The 27,764-nt window shown below is 45.7% G+C and overlaps 2 protein-coding genes and 1 non-coding gene across 10 annotated transcripts in view; 2 read left to right on the plus strand and 1 right to left on the minus strand.

Annotated features, from left to right (window-relative positions):
- Positions 1-1,366: 1,366 nt before the first annotated feature.
- sdr42e2 (short chain dehydrogenase/reductase family 42E, member 2) lies at positions 1,367-13,412 on the plus strand. Its single transcript, XM_066689919.1, has 11 exons — positions 1,367-1,738; positions 3,269-3,364; positions 4,193-4,250; positions 4,742-4,860; positions 6,240-6,315; positions 7,231-7,313; positions 8,101-8,238; positions 8,948-9,013; positions 10,022-10,085; positions 10,365-10,438; positions 13,161-13,412. Exons 1-11 carry the CDS (start codon positions 1,367-1,369, stop codon positions 13,410-13,412), a joined length of 1,398 nt encoding a protein of 465 aa, XP_066546016.1.
- Positions 13,413-16,275: 2,863 nt separating this feature from the next.
- trnal-uag (transfer RNA leucine (anticodon UAG)) lies at positions 16,276-16,357 on the minus strand. The gene has a single exon. It is a non-coding gene; the product is annotated as a tRNA-Leu (tRNA).
- A 1,205-nt stretch (positions 16,358-17,562) lies between these two features.
- Positions 17,563-27,764, plus strand: part of eef2k (eukaryotic elongation factor 2 kinase) — a 28,804-nt gene continuing 18,602 nt past the window's right edge. For 2 of the 8 annotated variants that reach the window (XM_066690366.1, XM_066690368.1), the window contains exons 1-2: positions 17,564-17,866; positions 26,081-26,380. In XM_066690366.1, coding sequence (XP_066546463.1) covers positions 26,150-26,380 — 231 coding nt within the window. In that variant the 5' untranslated portion in view covers positions 17,564-17,866; positions 26,081-26,149. Of the gene's footprint in view, positions 17,867-26,080; positions 26,381-27,764 lie in introns of all 8 variants that reach the window. The other 6 variants (XM_066690367.1, XM_066690365.1, XM_066690362.1 and 3 more) reach the window with 5 other exon arrangements.

The raw sequence follows: 27,764 nt of genomic DNA on the forward strand, positions 1-27,764 counted from the left end.
GAATTGTTGGCAGGGGTGATTGACAGGTGAGGGGATAGGTGTAACCTGGCAGATCAGGGGCTTCAAGAAAGTGAGGTTTTCTTCAGCACACGTCAAGAAGGGTGGCCCCCTGGACAAGGCATCCACAAAGGCCGGCAGACACAGGTGAAGTCTGGTTTCCATGTTGTGACTGAGCAGAAGTTAGAAATGGAAAAAAGGCAGCCGGCGATAGTCTTACAAAGAATACTAGCTGTTTAATAATTACTGAATTGAAGTAATTGAATCAATAATCAATCAAGATTCAAAAAGACAAGTATTGAAAATGCACACGAACACATGGAGACTTTAATACACTCGTGACAGTAAGAATTTAGTACAAACAAAATATACAACGATTAATTTATCGCTATTGAGAAATAAAACATGTTTTGGCAATATGGCCATATAAGTTGTATTGTAAGTCACATGCAGTTGTGTGCTTGTACATTTTTACATGCCGTTATGTGATATGTGCGTGCAAGTATTTTATTTCGCTAATGCAAATATGAATTGCGTGTTGATACGTATATAATAGCCATTTTTTAATATGCACTCACTGAGAATTGTGAAAAAGTCAGCATGATTGTTTTGAATATGTTTTCTTTGTTTGTTTTTGTGGAAATTGTAGATGAAAAAACAGTATCCCACGTTAAACGGTGTGCAAAGTGCCCTGGTGCTCAGTTTCACTCGTGTCGGACACTGCGGCTGCGCACACAGGAGCTCACCTGGCCGCCGACGCATGGATGCAGGGCTAAACCTGAAGGTACAATAAATAGCTGACTGGATCTCTCTCTGAGCTTTAGCAATTGTGTTAGAAACTATACAACTATAGGTCTATTAACTTTGATTGTGTTGGACAATGATGAAGTTTGTATGGTCTGTGTGCCTGTGGATGTTTCTTCCATATAAATGAAATTAATACGTGTTCTAACAAAGCGTGCAAAAATATGTTTTACATATTGGAGTTCTGGCCTCTGGATATATTCATATTATTTTCTTAAGGACTTGCTCCTGTCAGGTATGTCGTGTTTCATTATGTCATTCATGTTCTTCATGAAACCGCTAGCTACTTTATAGGTGACACTTTTTAAACGCACTGCGATGTGGAGCTCACTGTGACAACTTTAACATGAGACAGATGCATGGAGGGGTCGATCAGTTGTTTGTCTCCGTGGTATGGATAGGCTTAAGGCATTTCCCGCAGCATTCCTCTAAAACTACTGCTGGTAATACCTGATGGGGTATCTAGCTTTTGTATTATGTAAAACTATTTTGCCTTTTCTTCTAATTGATTTTTCATTGTCTTCCCAGGCAGAGTTCTGTGTGGAAGTGAATGTCAGTGCTCAGGATGAAGGTTAATGGTGCACCCTGCCAGGTAGACTCGCTCACAAGCCCATACAAGCCACAGCAGAAGGTGGGCTTCTGCAGGATACAGGCTAATGGGCATGCCTGTAGGAATGGCACCGGCTCTGCCCCCAGCAGCGCCAAGCGCAGGTCTAATGGAGTTGTGCCGCACACGAGCAAGAGCTCCGACTGCGGCACGGGCTGGCACGTGGGGCCGGCCAACCAGAGGGGGGCAGGGAAAGTGCTGGTGACGGGGGGTGCTGGATACGTCGGACACAGTCTGGGCCGAGCCCTGGCCGTCAGTGGCGTGTCGGTCATCCTCTTGGACCTGCTGAAACCCAGATGGGAAATCCCACAAGGAGCTGTCTTTCATCAGGTAACCTGTGGAAAGGATGTACAATGAGGGTGAGGGGGGAGCTTACTTAAGCTGTGAAAAAGTTTCCCCCCTAAATTACATTTACAAGGGGTTGAGTGAATAGTTAGATCTGTTTTTTTCCTTATATCTATACATATGGAGAGGTGAGCAAACATTTTAGACAAACTGAAAGGGTCTAATGAGCAGAATCAATATTGTGTGTATATATGTAATAGATATATAATTAAAAAACACTTCTTTTACATATTAATATTAATTGGCATTTGTATTTCTTTATTCATGTATACTGCTCGATAGACCTGAATTGCACAGTCTGAAAGTAAAACTGACAAGCCGATGTGTCTGGGTGGGTTAATGATTGAGGGATTGAAAGCGCTGTCTTGTCACGCTTCTGCAGTGTGGTTTAGAGAAGTCGGCCCACTCAGGTCTAAAGGACCTCAGCTCATCACCGTGTAATGAGCTTCTGTAGTGCAGGAAACATCGCTCTCTGGGTTTAAGGCAGAAAATGGAATCTAACCCAGATCTTTTACTGGAAACGCTGCAAAACCATAACTCTTGCCTCCTGTCTGTGTAGTTCGAACAGCCGGAGCTCATTTAGCTCACTGACAGATACGCCGATATGTAACTGCCTGGGAGTTCATTACCGGCGCTGCCACGCTGCACTGGAATTGAATCTTGCCCCAGCTTTGAACTGAACCAAGCAGGTTTTCAGAGCAAACCTCCAGGATGTCAGTTCACACTCACGCCTGTTCCTGCTGTCTTATGTGTACAGTTTCACTACCGGCACTAATGGGGGAAACCTGGCTGTCATGCCAGTGTAAAGATAGCTTGACGGCATCATACATATTGGGGTGCAGAGGATAATGTCTGTAATCATTGAGTCTTACTGTCTTATCTTTGTGACTTTTTTCACACAGGGCTTTAAACACATCCTTATAAATACTGCAGAACCTTAAATGTGAACTGCACCTGATGGAAATCCCTGGCATTCAATCAGAAAAACTCAGGGCAAGACAGGATCTGCTGTGGGAGTATAGAAGAGTAAAGCAGGGCATTTTCTTGCTGGGGCTGCCTTTTGTTTTGTGATCCTTGAAGGAGAATGTGCAGACGGCTGTTGGATATGATTGGGGAGGTGTTTTGGAGCTGTGCAGCGAGTGGCGTTGTTGATGAATGTTGCATACTGCATTTCCCTGAGGAGAATCTGTAAAGATCTTTGACACAGTATTGACAGCCCAGTATTTAAGTCAGCTCTCCCGCTAATGTGGACTCATCCCACTCCCTGTACAGACAAGCATGTATGCCTTGTGAGACAGAGGTTGAAGCAGCAGGACTGGTTGGAAAAGGAAACATGCAGGACAGATAAAAGGCCTTTCAAAACTGCCTCTTTTTTCTGATAGGTCCCAATGGATCCTCATCATTAATGTGTGTCACCTTCATTTTTTTTTTAATTGCTTCCCAGGGTCAGGGCCTCCTGTATTCTTCAGAGACGAATACTGTGTTTTGTTTTGTTTTGTGTTTGTTAATTTACAGAGCGACATTAGAGACTACGATGCTCTCTTTACAGCCTGCGAGGGGGTGGACTGTATATTTCACACAGCCTCCTACGGGATGTCCGGCCCAGAGCAGGTCAGTGTGACCCTTCTGTGAGGTACCACTGGCAGGCTACCTCAGTCTGGTATGAGTGCAGTAGCAAATGGTTTAATTGTTTATCACCCATCAATCAACCAGTTGGTTTTCCACACAATGAGATTTTGTTGTTAATGTCATTTTAAATTGTTTTACATGGTGTGCTTTAAAGTTTAATATCACGGACATGAGCTGAATCTGGTTTGCACCAGGGCAGTACCTGTCCACAGTCCCAGTAATCCTATGCCTTTTAATCTCTCCAGAATATTCCTGCATTCCAAGCACATTCAGCATGTCTATAAACACTTAAACAGAACAGCTGCTAAAAGAGTGACTTAGCTTTGAGGGCATACAAAACACATTTCTGCAATTTTTGCTGGCAAAGTTATGCTTTAATTATATTTCCCTGTACATATTTGGCACATTGCAGACACTGAGTAGCATTGATATAGTCCTGGCTGTACATTCCCAGCACTTGACGATGCAAGAGACTGAGGCTGGGGAATAATCACGCCATATACAGTGTAATCAGTGTCAGGTTTTCAGTGATCGTTCAGTAATGTGTCATATTTGCTTTAAACAGATAGGGACTCTTAGAAAACGCTTTTACAAATGTTACATGATTACATATGTTGCATGCCACCACCAGCATTCCTATGATATGCCAGAGCTGTTTGAATGCGATGGTCGGTAAAGGATTATCTGCAATCCAGAAGTGAAAAGGCTATAGGGCCGGGAAAAGACTTTGCCTTTGCTGATCGTGTGGCCGAGGCCTGATCCTGCTGGCTGTTCAGGTTTGATTGTAACCTTCTACTCTGCATTTTTCAGCTGAAGAAAGAGCAGATTGAATCGGTCAACGTTTGGGGGACAAGCAATGTCATTAATGGTAAGCAACTTCCCCCAGGCCTGAACACACACCCACCTCTTGACCAGACGCACAGCTGACAGTGAATCGTGTGTGCGGTAAAAGCACCATTGTGTTCCACTACAAAGGTAACAGGAGCACGGGGCAGCACTAGGTGAGAAACTGAGCTCCTTCAGTCCTGGGCTGGCTTACATCTTGGCTCCATGCTGGCAGGACATGTGTTACAAGCTCTTACTATGTGAATTACACCAAGCAGTAGCAGGAATTGTAGTAGCCTCTTGCAGTTCCTACATGGTGAACTGCAGCCTGGGATCCAGTCTAATCTTCCAATCTTCCATGTACAGTGACAAGCTGACAGTAGTGCAAGCAAATCCAGGTGCTCAGTAAACCCCACCAGAGCTGTCTTTGTGTCAGGAGAGTAATCGCTGGAGACCACAGTGAGGCATTTTCTTTCCAGCCGCTCATGCGAAACTGGAGCTTTAGTCTTGTGTCGATATGCTTCTTGCCCACAGTGTGCACCCAGAGGAGCATCCCCAGGCTCGTGTACACCAGCACGGTGAATGTGGTGTTCGCCGGCAGTCCCATCGAGCAGGGCGATGAAGAGACAGTCCCATGTGTTCCTCTGGACAAGGTAACCCAGGGAACCCATATCCCTAGTGCTAACCCGAAAGCCATACAGTTGTGTGATGTAGGAGTGAATGCCTGTGGATAAGAGGGTAGGGTTCAGACAGGAAATTCAACTTTCAGCACCAGAAAGTGCTGCCCCTAACAGGCAAGTGCCGAATGCCTTTGCACAGAGAGGCAAGCTAATTGTGCGATGCCAGGGCAAGGGAATTCAAGTGGATAAGCTGCACAAGCAGGAGGAGGCTGAACTTGTCATTTTTCATTCTCTGGCAGGCAGGATTATGGCCTTAATCCAGGCGTTTATCTGGTGATACTTCTAATCCCCTTGGCCCTGAGCTTCTGCTTTTGTTTACCACGCTTTATCCCCCCAAAATGAGTGTCACTAAATGAATGCATAAATGAAATAAGCCACCAGGGATCCAATAGGTTGCAGGAACACTGCAGACATATTTTAAGATCCCTTTGAAGCAATTTGTGACCTGTAGGTATGTTATCAGTATCATATTTATTTTCTCCTGGTATTTAAACACAGTCTTATTTCCTTTTGCCCATTCCTATTACATAATTTAGGCTGAATCGTAACTTTATACTGCCTGTAATAGTGTGGGGCCCACAGCTGTGAGTGCTGCAGGGAATTTCAAAAGTAAGAGCTCGTCAATCAGTCCCCCAGAAAGAAAAACATTTTCGCCCTTTTATTACCACAGCGGAGAAAGTGAGGCTTGGGTCTGTGATGCTGAAGGTCTGACACTGCCTGAATACGATCCCACTGTGTCTAGGGATTTCCAGTTTCGGTTCATGCATCTTTTATTTATCCTCAGGCCAGACGCTGGCCACTTGAAGAGAACACAATAGAGTATGCATTGATCCGAGCCTAATGCAAGTTGATCTTTGTAATATTACTACAGGTGTTTTGTGTTGTTTTTTTACAGGGGTTGTATGTACCTTGGTTTTAAAGTGACCTCCCATGGGTTTAACATACTGTTCAGTGTGCCTTACTTCGCTAGAACATGGGATTTCATGCTAACTCGTGCTTTCTGTAGGGCATCATTGTTTTCTCAAATCACAATAAAAGAATAAAAATCCAATGTTCAAATGGTATACTAGCATTAGGGTACTTAATTGTAGGAAAATCCGATGAGTAGCACAGCATCTCTAAAACATTTTTTTTTGTTATATGTAAATTGAGTCGCCCTGGCGTTCGGGTGGACATTGTCAACTTTATTAAGCAAAAGTCCAATCGACATAACCTCTGTTCTCCAAGTGTCAGCAACTATGCAGCTTACCTCAACTGAATTAACTCACTTCAGAAACTGCTTTAATTTTTCATGTTTGTTTAAAGAGTTGGCACTGAGGATAGCCCTGATGTTTTCCCTGTGTTTCTTTCAGTTGGTGGATCATTACTCCAAGTCCAAAGCCGTAGCAGATCAGATGATACTGTCTGCAAACGGGAGGACACTGAAGGGTAAACGCCACACTAGGCTGATCGTGGAGGCTTAGGAACCAACAACACCGCAGATATCAGCTATTGTGGCAGGGAATAGATAATTAGAAATATACCCAATTTTTCCATTTAAACATATGCCTGCGACGCACCTGCCAGTGTGTGAGTGAGGTAATGGAGGTGAAGGTAATTCACATAAAGCCTGGAGTGCAACCCAATACAGCGCAACCTGTAGACTGGTGAGTTTAAATTTAGCCGAGACAATACAATAACGGAGGGCTATTGTCAGCCGTGTGGGCCATGGCTGCACAGGTATGCAGGGAGATGCCCACACTCGTCGGCCAGGCCCTCATGCAGTTGGTGCCACCGATAAACACACAGGAGCGCTCCTATAATTCAGCGGGAGGTGTGAGTAGTGGGAAGCAATGTGCTGACATTGTGCTGACTTCACCAGATCTGTTTCATCACCAGCTCCCACACTTTGCGTTCCTGTCGTTGGGCAGCTACCATTACCACCACACATCTCCAGAATACCAATCCTCCAAAGCCACGATTACCATGAAGTTCTTATTTTATATGTCTTTTCCACACATTTGCACTTTATTTACTTGTAGAATTGAGTTGGCTCACAATGTGGAGCAGGAGAATGCTTTGAAATTGCCTGGTTAATCACAATCTAAAACTGGGGCAGGCAGCCCTGGTCCTGGAGTGTCAAAGACCATGTTTTTTTTGTTTTGTTTAACACAAGCCAATTAGATGAACAATAATATGTTTAATTAGTCAGAGCTGCCGTCTGTCCCATGTGGTTCATAATGGAGGATCAAGTGATACAGGACCTCCGACTCCTAAAAGATTGAGGCTGAAGCGCTATATTCTGAGGTGGTGGCTCAGGCGGACTCTAAATGTGAACTGGTGTATCTTTCTGTCCCTCCCCAGATGGAGGTTTCCTCCGAACCTGTGTCCTGCGCCCCCCCGGCATCTACGGGCCTGGAGAGCGACGGCACTTACAGAGAGTAGCAGTAAGCACGAGTCACATGGCTTATTCTGTACGAGTGGCCTGCTGTGGTTTCGGCACTAGCCCACCAGAGTCTACAAATACACCACATACTGGGGTTGAGGTTGAGTTCTTGGAGGCGTTTGCTGAGTCAGCAGTGTATGGGGTCCTGGTTGCATACCGTACCCAAGCCGTCCCGCTCCGATTACTCATACACAGGCAACACTCTGAACCCCTCAGGAGGCTATCAACACTCTTGCTTGGAGTAACTGTTTTTTTCCTTTCGAATTTGGCCTGCCCTAACCAGATGATCCGGTATCCAAACAGTTTGTAGTTTGTACCCAGAGGCAATTAAATCCTGTGGCCTTTAGCCTGCACAATGCACATAACATGCGCGCAATATTAATTGACCTTTTTCGAATATCTCATTACAGCTCCATCTCTGGAGACCAAGAGAAGCCCCATCTATATATATATATGCAGGGGTTACTAAAGGACAAGCTTGCTAATAGGTCCTTGTACATTATAATGTGTATCTTGCTTAACCTAATTCATAGTAAATGCTTGCTACACTGCTGTACACTTTCCACATCCTCACACCTATCAACCTCTAAGAAAACCAAGGAAGATTTGCAAACTGTTTTTGGTCAGAGGCTGTTTATGCAAAAGCTGCTGGATTTATATTCTGGGATTCATCATCTATTGGCAAAATGGGAGACTTTAACCTCCTCTAATTTGATACCTTGCTCTTCACCGAGCTCCACGCTGCCCATTGACACAGTCTTGTACCATCCCTGTCCACCGCTCTGCAGGTCAACATTGAGAGACGGCTGTTCAGCTTCAGCTTTGGGAACCGCAATGCCAAGATTAACTGGGTGCACGTGGATAACCTGGTGATGGCGCATGTGCTGGCCGCAGAGGCGCTGACAGCAGGGAAGCACTTCGTCGCCGTGAGTGCTATTGTAGTCTGTACGAGGACACCCATCCAGCCTTGGCCTGGCCCGGCTGCCCAGTTGTACTGACCTGCCCTTGTGTGAAAACCTCCAGTTTAGTCACAAAATGTTCTCTGTCTCAAATGGATCTCTACCCCAGAGGTGTTTGCATTCCTGAATATAGTCCGTCAGTGCTATTCATTGGTTTGTTTGTATTTGTTCGATGGATTTAGTTGCTAGACCTTGCAAGACCCTGTAACTCCAAAGATACCCACTTCCTCTCAAAAACGAATAGCTTCTAGAACATTGTGGATTAGGGGTTAAATTGCCTACAGATCTCGCATCATAGTGGCGTCTTCATATTTACATATATATATGTTTCAGTTGCCAGTCATCACTGTGTCTTGTTGCGTTATACAAGAATGACAGGCTGTCTAATATCTGTCATTTTACATATAACTCTTATCATTACTTTACAGTGCTTGTGCCTCGGTCATTAGATTTTACCACGACAAACTTGCACAGCAATTTCACTTATTTTCGAATTGCTTTTCCTATAGTTTGTTGTGCTTTACCATGGTTGTCTGTAGTTTGTATCTTGGTTGACCACACCTCTCCATGCTTTAACCTGGTGGCATTGTCTGCAGTGGTTTTAACATGGCATATCACAGGAGGCGCTTATATAATCACACCCCAGCCGGCTCTCACTCTCGCTCTTGTGTTACAGAGCGGACAGGCCTACTACATCAATGACGGAGAGGCGGTCAACCTGTTTGAGTGGTTAATGCCTCTGGTGAGTTGTCATTTAATGGCTGGTCTGCATTTCGACTCCAAATATCAGGCCCCAGGTAGAGCTGTTCTCCAGTTCTGGACAGTTCTGGACAGTTCTCCAATCTGGGCATCTGGGTTGTTTTCAACCGTCTAGGGCTCAGGTTTCACCACATACACCAGTGTAGCCTGTGGCCTCTTTCTCCAGTGTCATCTCAGTGTCCAGTGACTACCAGTGTCCAGTCAGGCCTGGCCAATACCCTGCAGGTCCCAGGTTACCTGCTACCCTCCCTTCCTCTGCCTTGCTCCTTCTCCAGGCTGTGTTTGACACATTGTGATCAACTGATTCCAATTGAGAAGGGAAGCAAGCCAACAAGGTGGCCTCAAGCTGCTCTTCCCAGGGGTTCCTCCCTTCCAGCAGGGCCCAGGGAACGGACCGTAAATGCAAGCTAAATGGTATTGTAGAGATATGTAAACCCTTCAGACAAGTGTCTTTTTACTTCAATAAAGTCTGGTAAAAATGCACTGCGGCATGCTTCATTATAAACTTCACAGTGCAAATGCCGTGTAAGAATGAGCCATGCTTGTGACATATCCGTGACCTACACTTTCAGTGCGTTTGCGATTCAATCTGCCGCTCTGTGCTGTATGCATTTCTGGACTGGTGGCAATATAATTGCATGTATAGAATGACATGTTATGCCATCCCTCTTTGAGCTCTCTGTGTGTTACTAGACACCGGCGGGTAATTGTATTATGCAAGAGGATGTGTGAGGTGTGAGTGGCCTTTCTGTTCTGCCTGTAAACTGCCTGAATGGCAGCAGTTAATGAATGGCTTCATAAATGCCATACACTGCGTCTTTTGAAATTGTGTCATCAAAACAGGGTGTCTAATGTACTGCAAGTCAAGGTGTTTACTTTCGAATCAAGCGACTGTGCTCTACTTTGATTGGTTGGTGCGCATTTTGAGTGTGTGTGCAGCTCTCAGCCTCCAGTTATAAACGTGTTTGTCCTCTCTCGGTTTTGCTTTCAGTTTGAGAAGCTGGGCCACAGTCGGCCTGTGATACACCTGCCAGTCTCCTTGGTTTACACTGCAGGTACGTCCTCATCCTCCACTAATGTCTTTCATAAAATGTAGAGGATACCTGTGATTGAGGGCCACAAATTCACACTCTCGATATTGGGGGTGACAAGTCCCGGCCCCCCGTAAACCTATGCCTATGAGTGGATGTGTAAATGTGAGTGGGTGACTGCATGTGTGTTGAGTGTGTCAGAGTCAGTGTGTATGTGTGTCAGTGAATGCGTGTGTGCGAGTGTGTGTTGCCAAACAGGAGCAGTGCGTCGAATCCAGCGTTGTTTCCCCTGCTGTTTTCCAGCTGTCCTGATGGAGTGTGTGCACGTGGCCCTGAGGCCGGTCGTCCAGGTGCCACTGCTCTTCACCAGGAACGAGGTACTGCTGCCACCACCTCACCGGGGCTGACACGCCGGCCCCAGGTCTGTGAGACGCCCTGTCCCCCAAGGCCGCACTGCTGCAGCTTTTATACACAAGCTTATATCATTAAAACAAGGCTTGGGGGCCTGGGAATTAAATGAAGCTTCTTCAATTAAGCAGATAATTCACTCTATTAAGTAGATGAGAACTCGGGTGGGAAAACAGGCGGAAAAAGAAAAGAAATGGAAGCCATTGCAGATCCTGAGACCTGGAGTTTCTAAGGCTCCTGCTCCGGCCTGCCTTGTATTATTATTATTATTATTATTATTATTATTATTATTCCTTGCAAACACCCATCTGTGCTGTTTATTTTTAGTGTGCTCCATCCTCTCGCAATCACTCTGCTGGTAGGGCTGTCAGTGTGCGAGAGAGGGCGGCCCCACAGTGTTCGTTAATGCAGTGTGCAGCTACATCATTACAGGTCTGCAGAGATGCAATTATAGCATCAGAACGGAGGGCAGTCTGACCTGGACTGTATTGTCATGCTTGGCTGTGCCCCAGCAACGCCAACCCTCGTCACACTCTGCTCTCAGTGTGGGCTGATTGTCTGTGGCCAGGTCTCAGTGTACCACGGTCAGCGCGACAAGGCCATTCTGCATCAGGTTTCCATAGCAAAATTGCTGATGGATCTATCTTCTTTCTCTCTCTCTCTTGCTCTCTCTCTCTTCTCTCTCTCTCTCTCTCTCTCTCTCTCTCTCTCTCTCTCTCTCATGCTCTCTTCCTGGAGAGTTATTTCTTTTATGGGAAACTAATTAAGAACATGAAAGGTTACAGAGAAGAACAGAAAAGGCCGTGCAGTATGAGCAGGCTTGTCAGGTTGTTCTGGGAGCTTCCTGTTATTAAGGCCTCATCAAAGCGGTTTCAACTGATTCAGCAGATGTAGCTTCACTTCTGCTAACTGACAAACCGACGGCTCCTGTGCTGTTCAACACGCAAATTGCTTTAGAATATCGTGTCCTGCAGGCGCAAAGAGAGGGATGCGCTCAAATAACAAGGGAGCCATAATTACCAAGGCTGAACATCTATGATGGCTGTTATTGCACATTTTGTGTCATTACAGGAAAAAAAAAAAATCCTACAATACCGTACCTTAGTTTTTTGATAGCCCGAAACCCCTTCATTAATACGCAATGAGAAACTCAAGACACTGTCAAAGGGGCAGGTCTAGTGGCATGGCTGTAAAATTTATGATTGTGTTTAAATAAAAGATGAGACTCCATCTGTCGCTGCCAAACACTGGCTCCAGCACAGGAGACTCAACGGCGTACCGAGGCTCGTCTGAGGAAATGGTTCATGTCCTCCTGACAGACAGACAAACACTCCCTCACGATGACCTGCCTGGGAAGCGACTGACATTGTATTGAATGTGTATGTAGACCGTCAGTTGGTCGATCACAATTCTTGACAATAATATAAGGACTTTTTATACACCTTGATTTAACTCGGGTTAATTAAGATCACTGGTTCAAATCAGGACTGTCTCACTGTTGAGAGTCCCTGCCAGAGATATACATTAGGCTGATGGATGCCCAGTTTGTGGTGGGCAGTGCTCTCTTACAGCACATGCTCTGTAGACCCCATAATAGCTCGCTGTATCTCTCCTGTGTTAGTGCTGTAGCCTTCAAGACCAAGTTACAGATAAATCCTGGAGGGAATTCTGGAATGCTTTTTCAGCTGTGAACTAAGCCCTAGTAAATTGTACGGTGGTAATTGTCATGTGCTACAAAGGATTCTATTCACCGAGAGATGTGAGAAGATGGTGGCATTTAGGAAAAAGCCCTATACTTTGTTTCGGTTTGACTGTCCAGATGAATAGCACTGGGCCGCCCAGGTCTCCTGCAGAGGTTTCTGGAATCTCCTCACCAAAGGGTCGTTCCTCCTGGGCTGAGAGGGGTCTCTGGGACCTGCCCATACCAGGGGTGGCCCACCCAGGATCCCATAATACAGCATTCATTCTCCACACAGTTACCTAATCCACCATCCAGTAAGAAAATAAATGGAGCTCTGCAGGCATGCTACAATCGAGCCCTTGCAAGTCTCTGTTCTCTTAAAGGGAGGCATAAACTGTACGTTTTAGCAAAGCGTCTGACCTGCAGATGCCACTGCCAGTCTCTCCTTCTCCCATCCTGCAACCCTGACACTGAGAGCATCGTACTGTAATAAGGGGCTACAGCTAAGGGAGGGTGGCTGGGCTCTGGGGCTCTGTGTGGAGATTTAATCCGTCTTCAAACAGAGAAGGACATCTACATCTTTGTAATTTTGTACTTCGGTGACTACCTGGAAAATTCTGTTTATATAAATGTTTTCATTACATTAATAACATCACGACATGTAATTCCTGAATAATATAAAATTATGACTCAAGGGCACCTAAGGTATACTAACAAGATAAAACTATAGTCCTAGTCTGCCCTCGTGTGGTGAAATATCAAACTGACTGTTGTATTGCACTCTACATGGCACAGTCCATACACCAGCGCTGTTCACGGTGTCAACACTTTTAAAACCTCTTACCTCTTTATGACAATGCACTTCCATTTTAAATTTAAATTTTGTTTTTCTGTAAGCAGCTTGCTTGCTGGTGAGTTCTACAGATGCTGCAGGCTTCTACATTATCTTGGTAAAACAGTGTAGTATACTGAGCATCACGATTCCCTCCCGTCCGGTTGCTTTGCCCCAGGTGAGAAACATCGCCGTCACCCACACCTTCAAGATCGACAAGGCCTGCAGGCAGCTGGGCTTCTGTCCCAAGAGGTATGACCTGGCCGACTCGGTGCACCACTACCTGAAGACACGGCAGCCGCGGCCCGGCCTCCTCCTGCTCTGTTTCAGGGCCGGCCTGCTCTTCCTCAGCCTGGTGGCTCTGCTGTTCTTCTCCTGCTTCTGGCAGGACCGGTCTGGGCAGGAGAGCTCCAACACCACGCTGTCCTAGTCCTGCTTGGTGACCACGCCAGGAGGAACTGCCAATCTGAGACTCCTGCTGGTGGCTGTGTCCCCCCATTGCTTCTGGGGTATTTGGGTCATTTTATTTAAATTATTGCTAACTCCACCCCCCTCCCCTTTCGCATAACTCTTTCTCCTGCATCTGGACTCACTGCAGTGTTGCAGGTTGTACTGGGGGTCCACTTCTACCTGTTTGGTTTCCCTTGATTCTCTGCGAAATCATGCCTCATATATGCAGAATATTGGGGTCAACTGGGTGGGTCGACCTCAGGCATCATTTTGCATCTTTTGCTGTCACTCAACCTTAATTACTGCCCTGCGGCTGACCTGCCCAGCTAGCACTGCTGAACTGTTGCCCTAGCAGTGCCCAGGCCAGCTCTCTGAGGCCCTCTACAGTTCACTCCACACCACAACACCGGCACTGGGAAGCTCCGGTCCAGGATGCCTGCAGGGTCTTATGGATTTCAAGTGCTCAATTAGACCAGCTGTTTTCTCAACTGAACACATTGATCATAGTTTGTACATGTTTTAAGCAGCTGGTGGTTCACAGAGACTGGGGTTCTGCTGGACTGCAGCTGCCTGGCTCTATATCATAGAGCAGACACATAGATGGGATTCTGAAGTGCTTCCTGTTACTTACATGCCTGTCTGTGATGCTGGTGCCAGTGAGGAGGGCCGTGATCCTGGAGCAGCACTGCAGCAACGGAGGAGGCCTCCCTGCTTCCGTCTCACTGAGAAAAATATCTGGGAAGTTGGGGAACATTACAAACTGCTGCTGGAGTTTGGAAAAGCAACAGATAGTGTGTGTAAAGATGTGTGTGAAGATATTTTTCTGTGATTCAAAATATTATTTTGCTGTGATTTGGAACCAATACATTTTATTTATGTATTTATTAAGAATGACTTTCCATTACATGTTAATTTGGTCATTGGCATTCAACCAGCATGTCTACAGTGAACTGACACATGCAGATGGTGTGTGGCTCTGCAGCTGCTCCTGCCCAGGCATTCCTGAGAAGGAAGAGGAGTAATTCCTTATTAGTGTGAACAAATGTCCTAATTAACCAACTTATAAAAAGACAGATTCTATATTTGCCTTTGGGCAAACTATAGGCCGGCTACCCATTCTAAGTTAATTGCAAGAAAAAATCAGACCCATGATGTACAGAATCAGTCATATTTTATTGCTATTACTGTAAAGCAATTAATCCATAATTTCACTGATGAATAGTTTGTTCTGCAAGTACAGTCCTCAGTTTGCAGTAGTGCCTCATTCTTACAGACGGTCCCATTTTAAAGGCATTCACCTTGACTGAGCTTTGAGCCTCTTCTGTGGCTGTAGAGTAAAGTGTATTGAGATGTAGACTTTGGTTTGAGTTTGCAATATGAACTGCAGGGTATGAAGAATGTTTTTAATAATATATAAATAAATATATATATATATATATATATATATATATATATATATATATATATATATATATATATATATATATATATATATATAAAGTGGTGGTTATTTTTCATTGTGTTTGGATGCCTATGATTTCTTTGCAATAGCCCAAGCTTTCTCTCGTGCTTTATACATTTTATTTATGTATGTATATTTATTTATTTATTTGGTTACAAATATCAGTAATTCACTGGGGTACACTGGGGTTGTGATCAGGAGGTCTTTGTTGATTTTGTGTTTCTTGAGTTGTGTTTTCTAATTTAGCAATAATCATATTGAATATATTGAATTCATACTTTCACAACAACAACAAAAGCAATATTAACATACAAAACTGTCAAATGTTGAAACAGTATCTTAAAGAGATTCTGTCTTTCACTTAAACATGTTAAGCTTATATTTTTTTGTCAATAAAAAATAAATGTTCATGATTTCACTTTGAATCCCAGTCTCTCTAATTCCTACACAACAGTATTCATGTCAAGGCTTTCCTCTGAATATATCTATCTATCTATCTATCTATCTATCTATCTATCACTTTGCTAGTCTTTGTAAATGACTGTATCTGTGCACTAAAAGATTAAAGCTGACATCTGTGTGAGCAGATTTTGTAACAACAGAAGAGAAACCTGGTGAAAATTATCTATTTCACACTTGTCAAACTTCTAAGCATCCTCGATCAGTTTGAACTCTTAACAATTAGGCGTTTTGTCTCTCCATGTCAATTTCACAAAGAAACACAAGGATAATCATTACATAGCTTTGCTGATAGTATAAGGATGGAACTCTGGATTTCAAAATGTTACACGGATATTTAAAAACAAAAAATCCATCAAGATCAAAATCGATCATAAATTGTAGACTGTTGTCCTCATGTCATGTCCTGTGATCCAAAAGTGTCCCTCTTAACGGTCTCTGTACAACGCTGCACTATGTGGATCATAAGCATTTATAATTCATATGACTTGTATATATATATAATTGTATCAAATATGACACACTAAGTAAGTCTTCGTTACTAAAAATGTAAGGGTTATTGTGTGTCACTCAGCAATATGGCAGAATATCTAACAAAGTCCAATCGTTCGGAATCGGTATCAAACGTCACGACTTGCTTGACACCTGACGGGTGATTTCAGTTTCTTTATAGAAAAAAAAATGTTAAATTCTTTACATGTTAGATATTACACAGTATTTATATATTTATATTCAGCACTGCGTAGATGTGCATTGGCCGTGATAAAGATGTTTCGAGCTTGTTTTCGCTTAGCGCTATTCTTAAATAGATTTTTAAGGTGTTTAAAATCATTAATACGGTTTGAAATAAATATGCGTTGAAAATGATGGAAGTTCTGCAACTTGATGGAAGCTGTCCTTGGCAAACAAAAAGTAACCCGTCTGGCAGCGGTGGGATTCGAACCCACGCCATCGAAATGACTGGAGCCTAAATCCAGCGCCTTAGACCACTCGGCCACGCTACCCCGATAGCTCAGCTCTGGCGGGAACTTGTATGAGCTGCAAGCGGCACCGTATGTGATACCAACCTTAAAAAGTCATAGTAATATATTTAGCTTCCGTTTAACGACTGCACAGAGTGCGCGTCACTGCAGGTTAGGCCAGCAGGAGACCACGTGTTGCTTCTGCAAATCGGCGCAGAATTGCTGTCCTGCAGGCTGTGCGCAATCCTGCAACACAGCAGCGCAGGGATGGGAAAGGAATCATGCAGACATGATCTACAGATGTATACATAGGAACATCAGACATTTTACACACGGGAGGAGGCCATTCGCCCCATCGTGCTCGTTTGGTGCGTTGCGTTCAGGTTCAGCCTACTGCATATTACGAATGCACTACGTCACGTTTCAAAAAAGAGTTATTTCAAGACATCAATAAACATACAAGTACATGCACGTCTCCAGCGGGTGTGCGGTGCGTCCACAAGGGGGCGCCAGCTGAGGCAGGCCGGGGTGAGGCGTGTGCGTGTGCGTGTGCGTGCGTGTGCGTGCTGTGTGCGTGTGCGTGTGCGTGTGCGTGCTGTGTGCGTGTGCGTGCTGTGTGCGTGCGTGTGCGTGTGCGTGTGCGTGCTGTGTGCGTGTGCGTGTGCGTGCTGTGTGCGTGTGCGTGTGCGTGCTGTGTGCGTGCGTGTGCGTGTGCGTGCTGTGTGCGTGTGCGTGCTGTGTGCGTGTGCGTGCTGTGTGCGTGCGTGTGCGTGCTGTGTGCGTGCTGTGTGCGTGTGCGTGTGCGTGCTGTGTGCGTGTGCGTGCTGTGTGCGTGTGCGTGTGCGTGCTGTGTGCGTGCGTGTGCGTGCTGTGTGCTGTGTGCTGTGTGCGTGCGTGTGCGTGTGCGTGCTGTGTGCGTGTGCGTGCTGTGTGCGTGTGCGTGTGCGTGTGCGTGCTGTGTGCGTGCTGTGTGCGTGTGCGTGCTGTGTGCTGTGTGCGTGCTGTGTGCTGTGTGCGTGCTGTGTGCTGTGTGCTGTGTGCGTGCTGTGTGCTGTGTGCTGTGTGCGTGCTGTGTGCGTGCTGTGTGCTGTGTGCTGTGTGCGTGCTGTGTGCGTGCTGTGTGCGTGCGTGTGCGTGCTGTGTGCGTGTGCGTGCGCGTGCTATGTGCGTGTGCGTGTGCGTGTGCGTGCTGTGTGCGTGCCGTGCGCCGCGCTGGCAGTGGAGGACGGGACAGGGAACAGACAGCGCTCCGGACACCCGATCGCATCGCCCGCCCCTTCTCCCCGCCCCTCCGCTCTCCCTCCTACCGACAGACACCGACACAGGCTGGGCGAGACCCGGGTCCTGCACACGGCTTCAGTGTCCGTCCGCCGCGGCTCGTACAGCACAGACCGCGGAATAAAGGCCAGCTTTGGCAAGAGTCGCCTCAGCTGCGCTCCTGTGCATCGGAGATCAGCCCTGCTTTTCATATCCAGCAAGCTACGCAGCCGGCAGCCGAACTGTCACTGCTGTGTCATAATAAATAGTCTGTGAACGCTTTTGTCAGCGCTGGTAAGTCTAATGGGATGGTGGATTGAACTGGAACCGGGTGTCAGTGTATGTATATCGCAGCGTTTGAAAGTGCCCGTGTTATGGTGTGACTGCATCGTGGCCCCCATCTGTTTTGCTTTCAGATCATCTCATCGCAGCACTGGTGTGTCTGTTTTTCGTGTGTGTTGCAGCTGTAAATGAGGGTGAGGGTGCCGTGTCGGTCACTGTTCAGTGGGTCAGGCGCTGCTCTGGGGGGCTGTGCTGGGGGGCTGTGCTGGGGGGCAGTGCTGGGGGGCTGCGTGGCCTGTCCCACTGAGCACCGACTTCAAACGAAAACATTTCTAACGTGTTTCACTGCGGGCACACATAACAACAGAGATAACACTGCGCTCCCACCCCCATGTCTGAGGTCTGAGACGTGTAGATATGCATGAAAACAGACCCGTTTTGTGTTGTTGTTCCAGTTCTTCCAGGGACAGTTTAACTTGCATACACTTCCAGTTTGTCTATGAACGTGTCCTAATTATTTGCATCTGGACTGACCGGAGTCTCCTCCCTGAGTGCGATCTTGAGAAAAGACTTCAAATATTAAAAGATAAAAGATTAAAAGTAGAGAGGAGGGGGTGTGTTTGTGTGCCAGAGCTGCTGTTGTGTTTTGCTCAAACAGAGTCGCTATTTCCTGCTCCTTTTATCTCGCATAGTGCAATAATGCATGATTTGAATAAGGTCCTTTTTGGTCAGTGTGGTGGTTTCACTGGATTTCTAATAACTCCGTGTGCAGTTTAACTAACAAACCACAGAGACTTGCACCAGTGGAGCTTTCTTTTCCAGCTTAAGTTCAAGTTTTCTGTTCTGGGTTCTGTGAGTCTTGCATTAGTGCAGACATGTGGGGGTCTGATTTATTGCATTTGGTTGGGGAATCGTATACCCCTGGAGGACAGCTGAAGAGTAACCCTTTGACATGACCTTGATCTGCCTGTCAGTGTGCCCTGTTGATCCCGGCAAGAGAGACAGCAGTGGGTGCTACCCCTGTATCTGCCAGTTTTGCCTGGTGTTTTGACAATTACCCAGAAATGACGCTTCTATCAACATGATACATGACCCCCCAATTTTAAGTAAGCGCCGTCAGATAAGTTTACGTGTAAACTGTGCACACTAATGTTTTGCCACAGTCTCGTTTTCCTGCCTAGGATACAGTTAGTGCTGCCCCTGATCAGGCCTGTGACATTTGTGTCCTTGCACTCGCCCCGTATTGCAGTGAGAAGTTAAATTTCACACATTCGGATAAAGATTAGCAGCACAGTGATGCCTTTTGTTTGTGTCAAAATACATGCTGCGTGGGATCCCTGTGTCTCTCGCTCGGCAGCCCTCTCCAGCTCCGTGTTGACATGGCTAACTGCCTCGCACAGCGGCTTCATGCCAAGTGTGCCTTGAGCCTGTAGACTCTGAAGGCACTCGGAAGGCACTGGACTCCCTGTGTGTCTCCACATCGCCCTTTGAATTGGCCTATCAGGATTGGCTTGCTAATAAATGCCAGCCATTCAACATTTGCAGTATATTTTTCTTCATGTACACAATAGGATTGGGCATTATATTGTATACATTCCATTCCATATTATGGGATCTTTTTTAGCCAGTGTGCAAACTACACAGTCACTAAAATAAAAACAAACCAACATCCAACAAGAACAGAACAGAATACTATTATTTATATATATATATATATATATATATATATATATATATATATATACACTCACCTAAAGGATTATTAGGAACACCTGTTCAATTTCTCATTAATGCAATTATCTAACCAACCAATCACATGGCAGTTGCTTCAATGCATTTAGGGGTGTGGTCCTGGTCAAGACAATCTCCTGAACTCCAAACTGAATGTCTGAATGGGAAAGAAAGGTGATTTAAGCAATTTTGAGCGTGGCATGGTTGTTGGTGCCAGACGGGCCGGTCTGAGTATTTCACAATCTGCTCAGTTACTGGGATTTTCACGCACAACCATTTCTAGGGTTTACAAAGAATGGTGTGAAAAGGGAAAAACATCCAGTATGCGGCAGTCCTGTGGGCGAAAATGCCTTGTTGATGCTACAGGTCAGAGGAGAATGGGCCGACTGATTCAAGCTGATAGAAGAGCAACTTTGAATAAAATAACCACTCGTTACAACCGAGGTATGCAGCAAAGCATTTGTGAAGCCACAACACGTACAACCTTGAGGCGGATGGGCTACAACAGCAGAAGACCCCACCGGGTACCACTCATCTCCACTACAAATAGGAAAAAGAGGCTACAATTTGCAGAAGCTCACCAAAATTGGACAGTTGAAGACTGGAAAAATGTTGCCTGGTCTGATGAGTCTCGATTTCTGTTGAGACATTCAGATGGTAGAGTCAGAATTTGGCGTAAACAGAATGAGAACATGGATCCATCATGCCTTGTTACCACTGTGCAGGCTGGTGGTGGTGGTGTAATGGTGTGGGGGATGTTTTCTTGGCACACTTTAGGGCCCTTAGTGCCAATTGGGCATCGTTTAAATGCCACGGCCTACCTGAGCATTGTTTCTGACCATGTCCATCCCTTTATGACCACCATGTACCCATCCTCTGATGGCTACTTCCAGCAGGATAATGCACCATGTCACAAAGGTCGAATCATTTCAAATTGGTTTCTTGAACATGACAATGAGTTCACTGTACTAAACTGGCCCCCACAGTCACCAGATCTCAACCCAATAGAGCATCTTTGGGATGTGGTGGAACGGGAGCTTCGTGCCCTGGATGTGCATCCCACAAATCTCCATCAACTGCAAGATGCTATTCTATCAATATGGGCCAACATTGCTAAAGAATGCTTTCAGCACCTTGTTGAATCAATGCCTCGTAGAATTAAGGCGAAAGGGGCTCAAACACAGTATTAGTATGGTGTTCCTAATAATACTTTAGGTGAGTGTACACTCACCTAAAGGATTATTAGGAACACCATACTAATACTGTGTTTGACCCCCTTTCACCTTCAGAACTGCCTTAATTCTACGTGGCATTGATTCAACAAGGTGCTGAAAGCATTCTTTAGAAAGATGCTCTATTGGGTTGAGATCTGGTGACTGTGGGGGCCAGTTTAGTACAGTGAACTCATTGTCATGTTCAAGAAACCAATTTGAAATGAATCGACCTTTGTGACATGGTGCATTATCCTGCTGGAAGTAGCCATCAGAGAATGGGTACATGGTGGTCATAAAGGGATGGACATGGTCAGAAACAATGCTCAGGTAGGCCGTGGCATTTAAACGATGCCCAATTGGCACTAAGGGCCCTAAAGTGTGCCAAGAAAACATCCCCCACACCATTACACCACCACCACCAGCCTGCACAGTGGTAACAAGGCATGATGGATCCATGTTCTCATTCTGTTTACGCCAAATTCTGACTCTACCATCTGAATGTCTCAACAGAAATCGAGACTCATCAGACCAGGCAACATTTTTCCAGTCTTCAACTGTCCAATTTTGGTGAGCTTGTGCAAATTGTGGCCTCTTTTTCCTATTTGTAGTGGAGATGAGTGGTACCCGGTGGGGTCTTCTGCTGTTGTAGCCCATCCGCCTCAAGGTTGTAGGTGTTGTGGCTTCACAAATGCTTTGCTGCATACCTCGGTTGTAACGAGTGGTTATTTCAGTCAAAGTTGCTCTTCTATCAGCTTGAATCAGTCGGCCCATTCTCCTCTGACCTGTAGCATCAACAAGGCATTTTCGCCCACAGGACTGCCGCATACTGGATGTTTTTCCCTTTTCACACCATTCTTTGTAAACCCTAGAAATGGTTGTGCGTGAAAATCCCAGTAACTGAGCAGATTGTGAAATACTCAGACCGGCCCATCTGGCACCAACAACCATGTCATGCTCAAAATTGCTTAAATCACCTTTCTTTCCCATTCAGACATTTAGTTTGTAGTTCAGGAGATTGTCTTGACCAGGACCACACCCCTAAATGCATTGAAGCAACTGCCATGTGATTGGTTGGTTAGATAATTGCATTAATGAGAAATTGAACAGGTGTTCCTAATAATCCTTTAGGTGAGTGTATATATACACACACACACACATATATACACATATATACACAGTGAGGGAAAAAAGTATTTGATCCCCTGCTGATTTTGTACGTTTGCCCACTGACAAAGAAATGATCAGTCTATAATTTTAATGGTAGGTGTATTTTAACAGTGAGAGACAGAATAACAACAAAAAATCCAGAAAAACGCATTTCAAAAAAGTTATACATTGATTTGCATGTTAATGAGGGAAATTGACCCCTTTGACTTAGTACTTGGTGGCAAAACCCTTGTTGGCAATCACAGAGGTCAGACGTTTCTTGTAGTTGGCCACCAGGTTTGCACACATCTCAGGAGGGATTTTGTCCCACTCCTCTTTGCAGATCCTCTCCAAGTCATTAAGGTTTCGAGGCTGACGTTTGGCAACTCGAACCTTCAGCTCCCTCCACAGATTTTCTATGGGATTAAGGTCTGGAGACTGGCTAGGCCACTCCAGGACCTTAATGTGCTTCTTCTTGAGCCACTCCTTTGTTGCCTTGGCTGTGTGTTTTGGGTCATTGTCATGCTGGAATACCCATCCACGACCCATTTTCAATGCCCTGGCTGAGGGAAGGAGGTTCTCACCCAAGATTTGATGGTACATGGCCCCGTCTATCGTCCCTTTGATGCGGTGCAGTTGTCCTGTCCCCTTAGCAGAAAAACACCCCCAAAGCATAATGTTTCCACCTCCATGTTTGACGGTGGGGATGGTGTTCTTGGGGTCATTCCTCCTCCTCCAAACACGGCGAGTTGAGTTGATGCCAAAGAGCTTGATTTTGGTCTCATCTGACCACAACACTTTCACCCAGTTCTCCTCTGAATCATTCAGATTTTCATTGGCAAACTTCAGACGGGCCTGTACATGTGCTTTCTTGAGCAGGGGGACCTTGCGGGCGCTGCAGGATTTCAGTCCTTCACGGCATAGTGTGTTACCAATTGTTTTCTTGGTGACTATGGTCCCAGCTGCCTTGAGATCATTAACAAGATCCTCCCGTGTAGTTCTGGGCTGATTCCTCACCGTTCTCATGATCATTGAAACTCCACGAGGTGAGATTTTGCATGGAGCCCCAGACTGAGGGAGACTGACAGTTATTTTGTGTTTCTTCCATTTGCAAATAATCGCACCAACTGTTGTCACCTTCTCACCAAGCTGCTTGGCGATGGTCTTGTAGCCCATTCCAGCCTTGTGTAGGTCTACAATCTTGTCCCTGACATCCTTGAACAGCTCTTTGGTCTTGGCCATGGTGGAGAGTTTGGAATCTGATTGATTGATTGCTTCTGTGGACAGGTGTCTTTTATACAGGTAACGAGCTGAGATTAGGAGCACTCCCTTTAAGAGAGAGCTCCTAATCTCAGCTCGTTACCTGTATAAAAGACACCTGGGAGCCAGAAATCTTGCTGATTGATAGGGGATCAAATACTTATTTCCCTCATTAACATGCAAATCAATGTATAACTTTTTTGAAATGCGTTTTTCTGGATTTTTTTGTTGTTATTCTGTCTCTCACTTATAAAATACACCTACCATTAAAATTATAGACTGATCATTTCTTTGTCAGTGGGCAAACGTACAAAATCAGCAGGGGATCAAATACTTTTTTCCCTCACTGTATATATATATATTGTTACACTGTGTAAGGTCTACAGCGCTGGGATTTTATTTTAAAGGTGTATTGACCACCCCTTATTCCTTGGCTGGTCTTCTGTTGCCTCCTTGGATGATAGTGCAACATGGTCTTGGAGTAGAGTCTGTTATTTACAACATTTGGTATAAAAGATTGCACACCCTGTCTGCCACTAATGTGTTTAATGCCTGATAATGCCCTTTCACACCCAGTATGGCGTCAGGGGAGAACAAATACACTATTTTGATGTTCTGTTAAGTTATGATCGGGCACGTTCAACACACTGCTTAAAGTCAGCTCAGTAAGTGATTGCAAGTTTTTCTGAAGCCCTGAAGTGAGAATCAAGTAGTGCTTTCCCATGAGGCATCTGAGGACTGTTCAGCCCTTATATAACAATGGCTGACCTCATGCACACTTCAATTGTTCACCTCTTATATAAGTCTGATGGCTGACCTCACACACACACACTTCGTCTTATTCCAGACTTTTCCCTTTTCCTGGAGCAGTTAAACAAAAGCCCACGAAGCCAAAAGCAGAGGGGTCTCTCAGGCACTTGGAAACTAAATAGCTGGCAGGCTGAGTAATCTGGGAGGGCAGAGAGGAGGTGGAGCCCCCCTTCAGTGCTGTAGTGTATTGTGTATTGGAATTTAAAAGGAGGTTCCTGAGATTCTGCATAAACAGCATTCACACGTGCTAGGCAACGTGCTCACAGTGCTCGGCTGTGGTTAGATTGGGTTTGCTGTGCCACGCTGTAGAGCAGTGTTGTATTGTTAACTTGTTTGTGCTCTCTGCCTGTATCCAGAGCGATGCAAAATCACGATGATATGCAGTTACCAGCGACTGCAAGAGCGAAATGGTGCTAAATGCAGAATGGTGCTAAATGCAGAATGGTGCTAAATGCAGAATGGTGCAGTGGCAAAAAGATGTAAAACACAAACCAATGCAGGCAGCTACACAGGCAAAGAAAAACAGCACACAAAATACAGCTGTAGGCTACAGGTGTCACCTAAATTACCAGTGTGTCGGACTGCGAGTCAGACCAAAGATGCCGGTCACATGACCTCCTGCATTATGTTGCAGCGCTGTGCTGGTAAAGGAGAGCATTATGTGTCTTTGTGTGTGTGACAGTGCGCGTTGTTTGTGGAAATGCTGTGGGTGCAGATTTTTCCTCGCCCTCTGCTGGTGCTCCTCTCTCAGCTTTGCTCTTGCGGCGCTGTGACAGGGCCGCAGCCTGTGGGATTGCCCTTGTTCCACTTCTGGGCTCCATCACTGGATCAGCGCTGTGTTTATTTAAATTGCCCTCACATCTCCTGCTGCATTAGCTCTTAGTGACCGGGAAGCTTTTTATTAGACTGAACTGACTAAATCTACTTGACAGGGGGTCAGGAGCTGCAAAACTCCTTTGGCGCTTCGACAGTGTTTGCAGCCTGTTTGTCTTTATTAACAAAAGCATCAGTTCCTCTTATGAGACAGATTGTTTGATCAAATTGAACTTCTGCTTCTCTGGGTTGAGCTCGGGATTGTGTGCGAGTTTGGGGGGGCGTGCCAGCGGTTCTGTACTAGCCAACCCTGCCGGGCTTCTCTTCACACAGGACAGCAGGCAGACCCGTAGAGGCTTGTGTTGTTTCTCTGTGGCCTCTAAAGCTTTTTTCCTCATCTTGTCCCAAAAGTGCACTGGGAAAGTGTAGTGCAGTGAAAATCAGACCGCACAGAAACTTGTCCCCCCCCCCCACCCCAGAGCCCTGCGCCCTGCCTTGCCCTGTGTGGCTGTTCTGCAGAGACTGTGATGGATGGAGTCCTGTAGGCCCAGGGTCTGGTCTGTGCTTTCTGCCTGGGCTCTTGGCATGCAGTCCCTGGGGGTGTCTCAGTGCTTCAGTGTGGAATCTTCCTCGGCTCCGGAGGGACACCGTAGTCCTGACTTGTAGAGCCTTTAGCCTCTTGTGTCCATGGTAGAGCCCTGCCGATTCACATGTGGTTTTCCCTGGTGGAGTGTGCAGTGGCTTTGCCCCGGGACCCTGTACACTGCAGAGCCATATAAATAAACATTTTAATTTTCTCTCCATATAAAGCATTGTTCCTGTAATAGATCATTCACCAGAGCTGGGAATATGGTGGTCATTGAATATGTAGCATTTCAGTTCTCATATGTGCTCAGTGACAGGGTTGGGGTCAATTCCAGTTTTTCTGTTTTTCGATTCCACATTCCTTGTGTAATTCCTTCTTCAGTTCAGTTCCAATTCCAATAGAGCCCACGCAGTCAATGGCAAAAAGAATGGGAACTGGAATTTGGAATGGGTCTGAAGAAGTGAAATTGACTCGACCCTGGTCCATCAAAAAACTGTCTTCCTGTCCCCTAATGAGGATACAGTGTGGGAGTCAGTGAGTTGTGGACGCTGCACACTTGTGAACAATAGCTTTTTTTTTTTGTTAGTGGCTTTGGATAAAAGCTTCAGTCAAATTTATATGTTCCTCTCTCTCTCTCTCTCTCTCTCTCTCTCTCTCTCGTGACAGTGCAGGAGTGGCCATTGTGTGTCAAGGTGGTGAGCCAGTCAACAGAGAGGGCCAACCAGTGACAGCGCCATGGCGGACGAGGAGATGATGTTCAGCATGGAGAGGCTGGGCAGTGGGCAGGGGGGCGGCTGCTCAATGGATGACCCTGAAAGTGACGAGGAGGAAAACTACTACATCTGCCCCATCACCGACGACCCTGCCGAGAGCCAGGCCAAGAACATCTGCAACTACCTGAAGAACCTCATCCACAACGAGCAGTACACCTCAAGCCCCTCGCCCAAGAACTCCTTCAACGTCAAGGTGAGGGGTTGCGCTGGACTGTGTTGCCCCCTTCTAGCACAGGCCTGAACTGCACAATCCCATTGGGCAGTGCGGTGCATGTAGATTCTTTCAGTGTTAGTCCCACTGGCACTAAAATGGGCCCTTATTTGTAAATTGTAGTTTGCAGTACCATATATGCTACAGCTATTAACCTTCTATGGAGAATGTAAATAGCAGTAGCCAACCACCCTGAATGTGAACGATAACAGCTGTTGAATATGATATATGTAGCAATGCAGCGAGAGATGGCTGTGCTGACAAAACCAATAAAAAGTGACTGAGTGATGGTGCTATCGATACTGTAAAGTCTGACAGCCCAAACAGTGTTTGCAGAGCTGTCGTGTTCCTGCATCCCTTATCTTGGGATTTGCTTATTTTGTGCGTTGCAAGAGCTATTGGGAGCAAACTCCCCCCTTTCTGTGAAATCACAATAATACTGTGTGTACTGCATCCTAAAATGTCAGCGTCAAAAGTCAGATCTCTTTAACTATGGAAACCCTGATCTCCTTGATGGTTGGGCTTGTATGTGCAGCAGCATGAATGTCTACCCCATGAATGTCCAATTAACCCCAGCCACGTCACTAACATGCCACACCTCTAAAAGTGCACTAATAGCCAGTCTCTGACTGCATGAGTAAAAAATGGGCGGAGATGTCGGATGGAGCTTCGCTGAAGAAAGTCACTTCTGTTTTCATTTTGAGAAAGGGGAGCTGTTCTCCTCATTGCACGTATCTCTGTGTCTAATCGATTAAACCCCCCCACAAAAAAGAAAAACAGGAGAGATATCAACATTTGCCCAGTATAGCTAACAAAGCTCACAGCAAGGACTTTAAAGCAATTTTTAGAGTAATGTTGATTAACTTGAACATATTTGTATCATTTTTCTGTCATCTTCCCAATAATAACAATAAGAGACTAGCTTCCCTCCGTTGCAGGCGTTGTGGAATCCTATTCTGTCATGTACGAATCTCAGTGTACCCCCTGACCCCTAAAGAACTCCGTAAGTCACAAGATAGACGCCCCTACAGTTGTGCTGTGGTTAGGGATCCCCAAGCCTTGGCGTAGCTGTACTGTGCAGATTGCTCTCCCAGGCCTGGAAACAGGCTGCAGGCTGCCATCACACTGCAATACACACCCAGCCTTATAAGGAGTGGACAGCCAGCTCAGCGCTCACTGCAGAGGGCCGGCCCTGCCCCAACTGCTCCAATACAGAACAACAGCAGATCTTTTATTAAATTATTTTTTATATGCAGGGTGTGGTTTATGTGTTTTTGAATTTATAGCTTAACTGCCCACATGTGACAAGAATACATAAAAACACTATAGCACCCGGCTATAAGAAGGGCCTCTTCACATTAAGCAA

Source organism: Amia ocellicauda, chromosome 17 (assembly GCF_036373705.1).
Source record: "Amia ocellicauda isolate fAmiCal2 chromosome 17, fAmiCal2.hap1, whole genome shotgun sequence".
Lineage (NCBI taxonomy): Eukaryota > Metazoa > Chordata > Actinopteri > Amiiformes > Amiidae > Amia > Amia ocellicauda.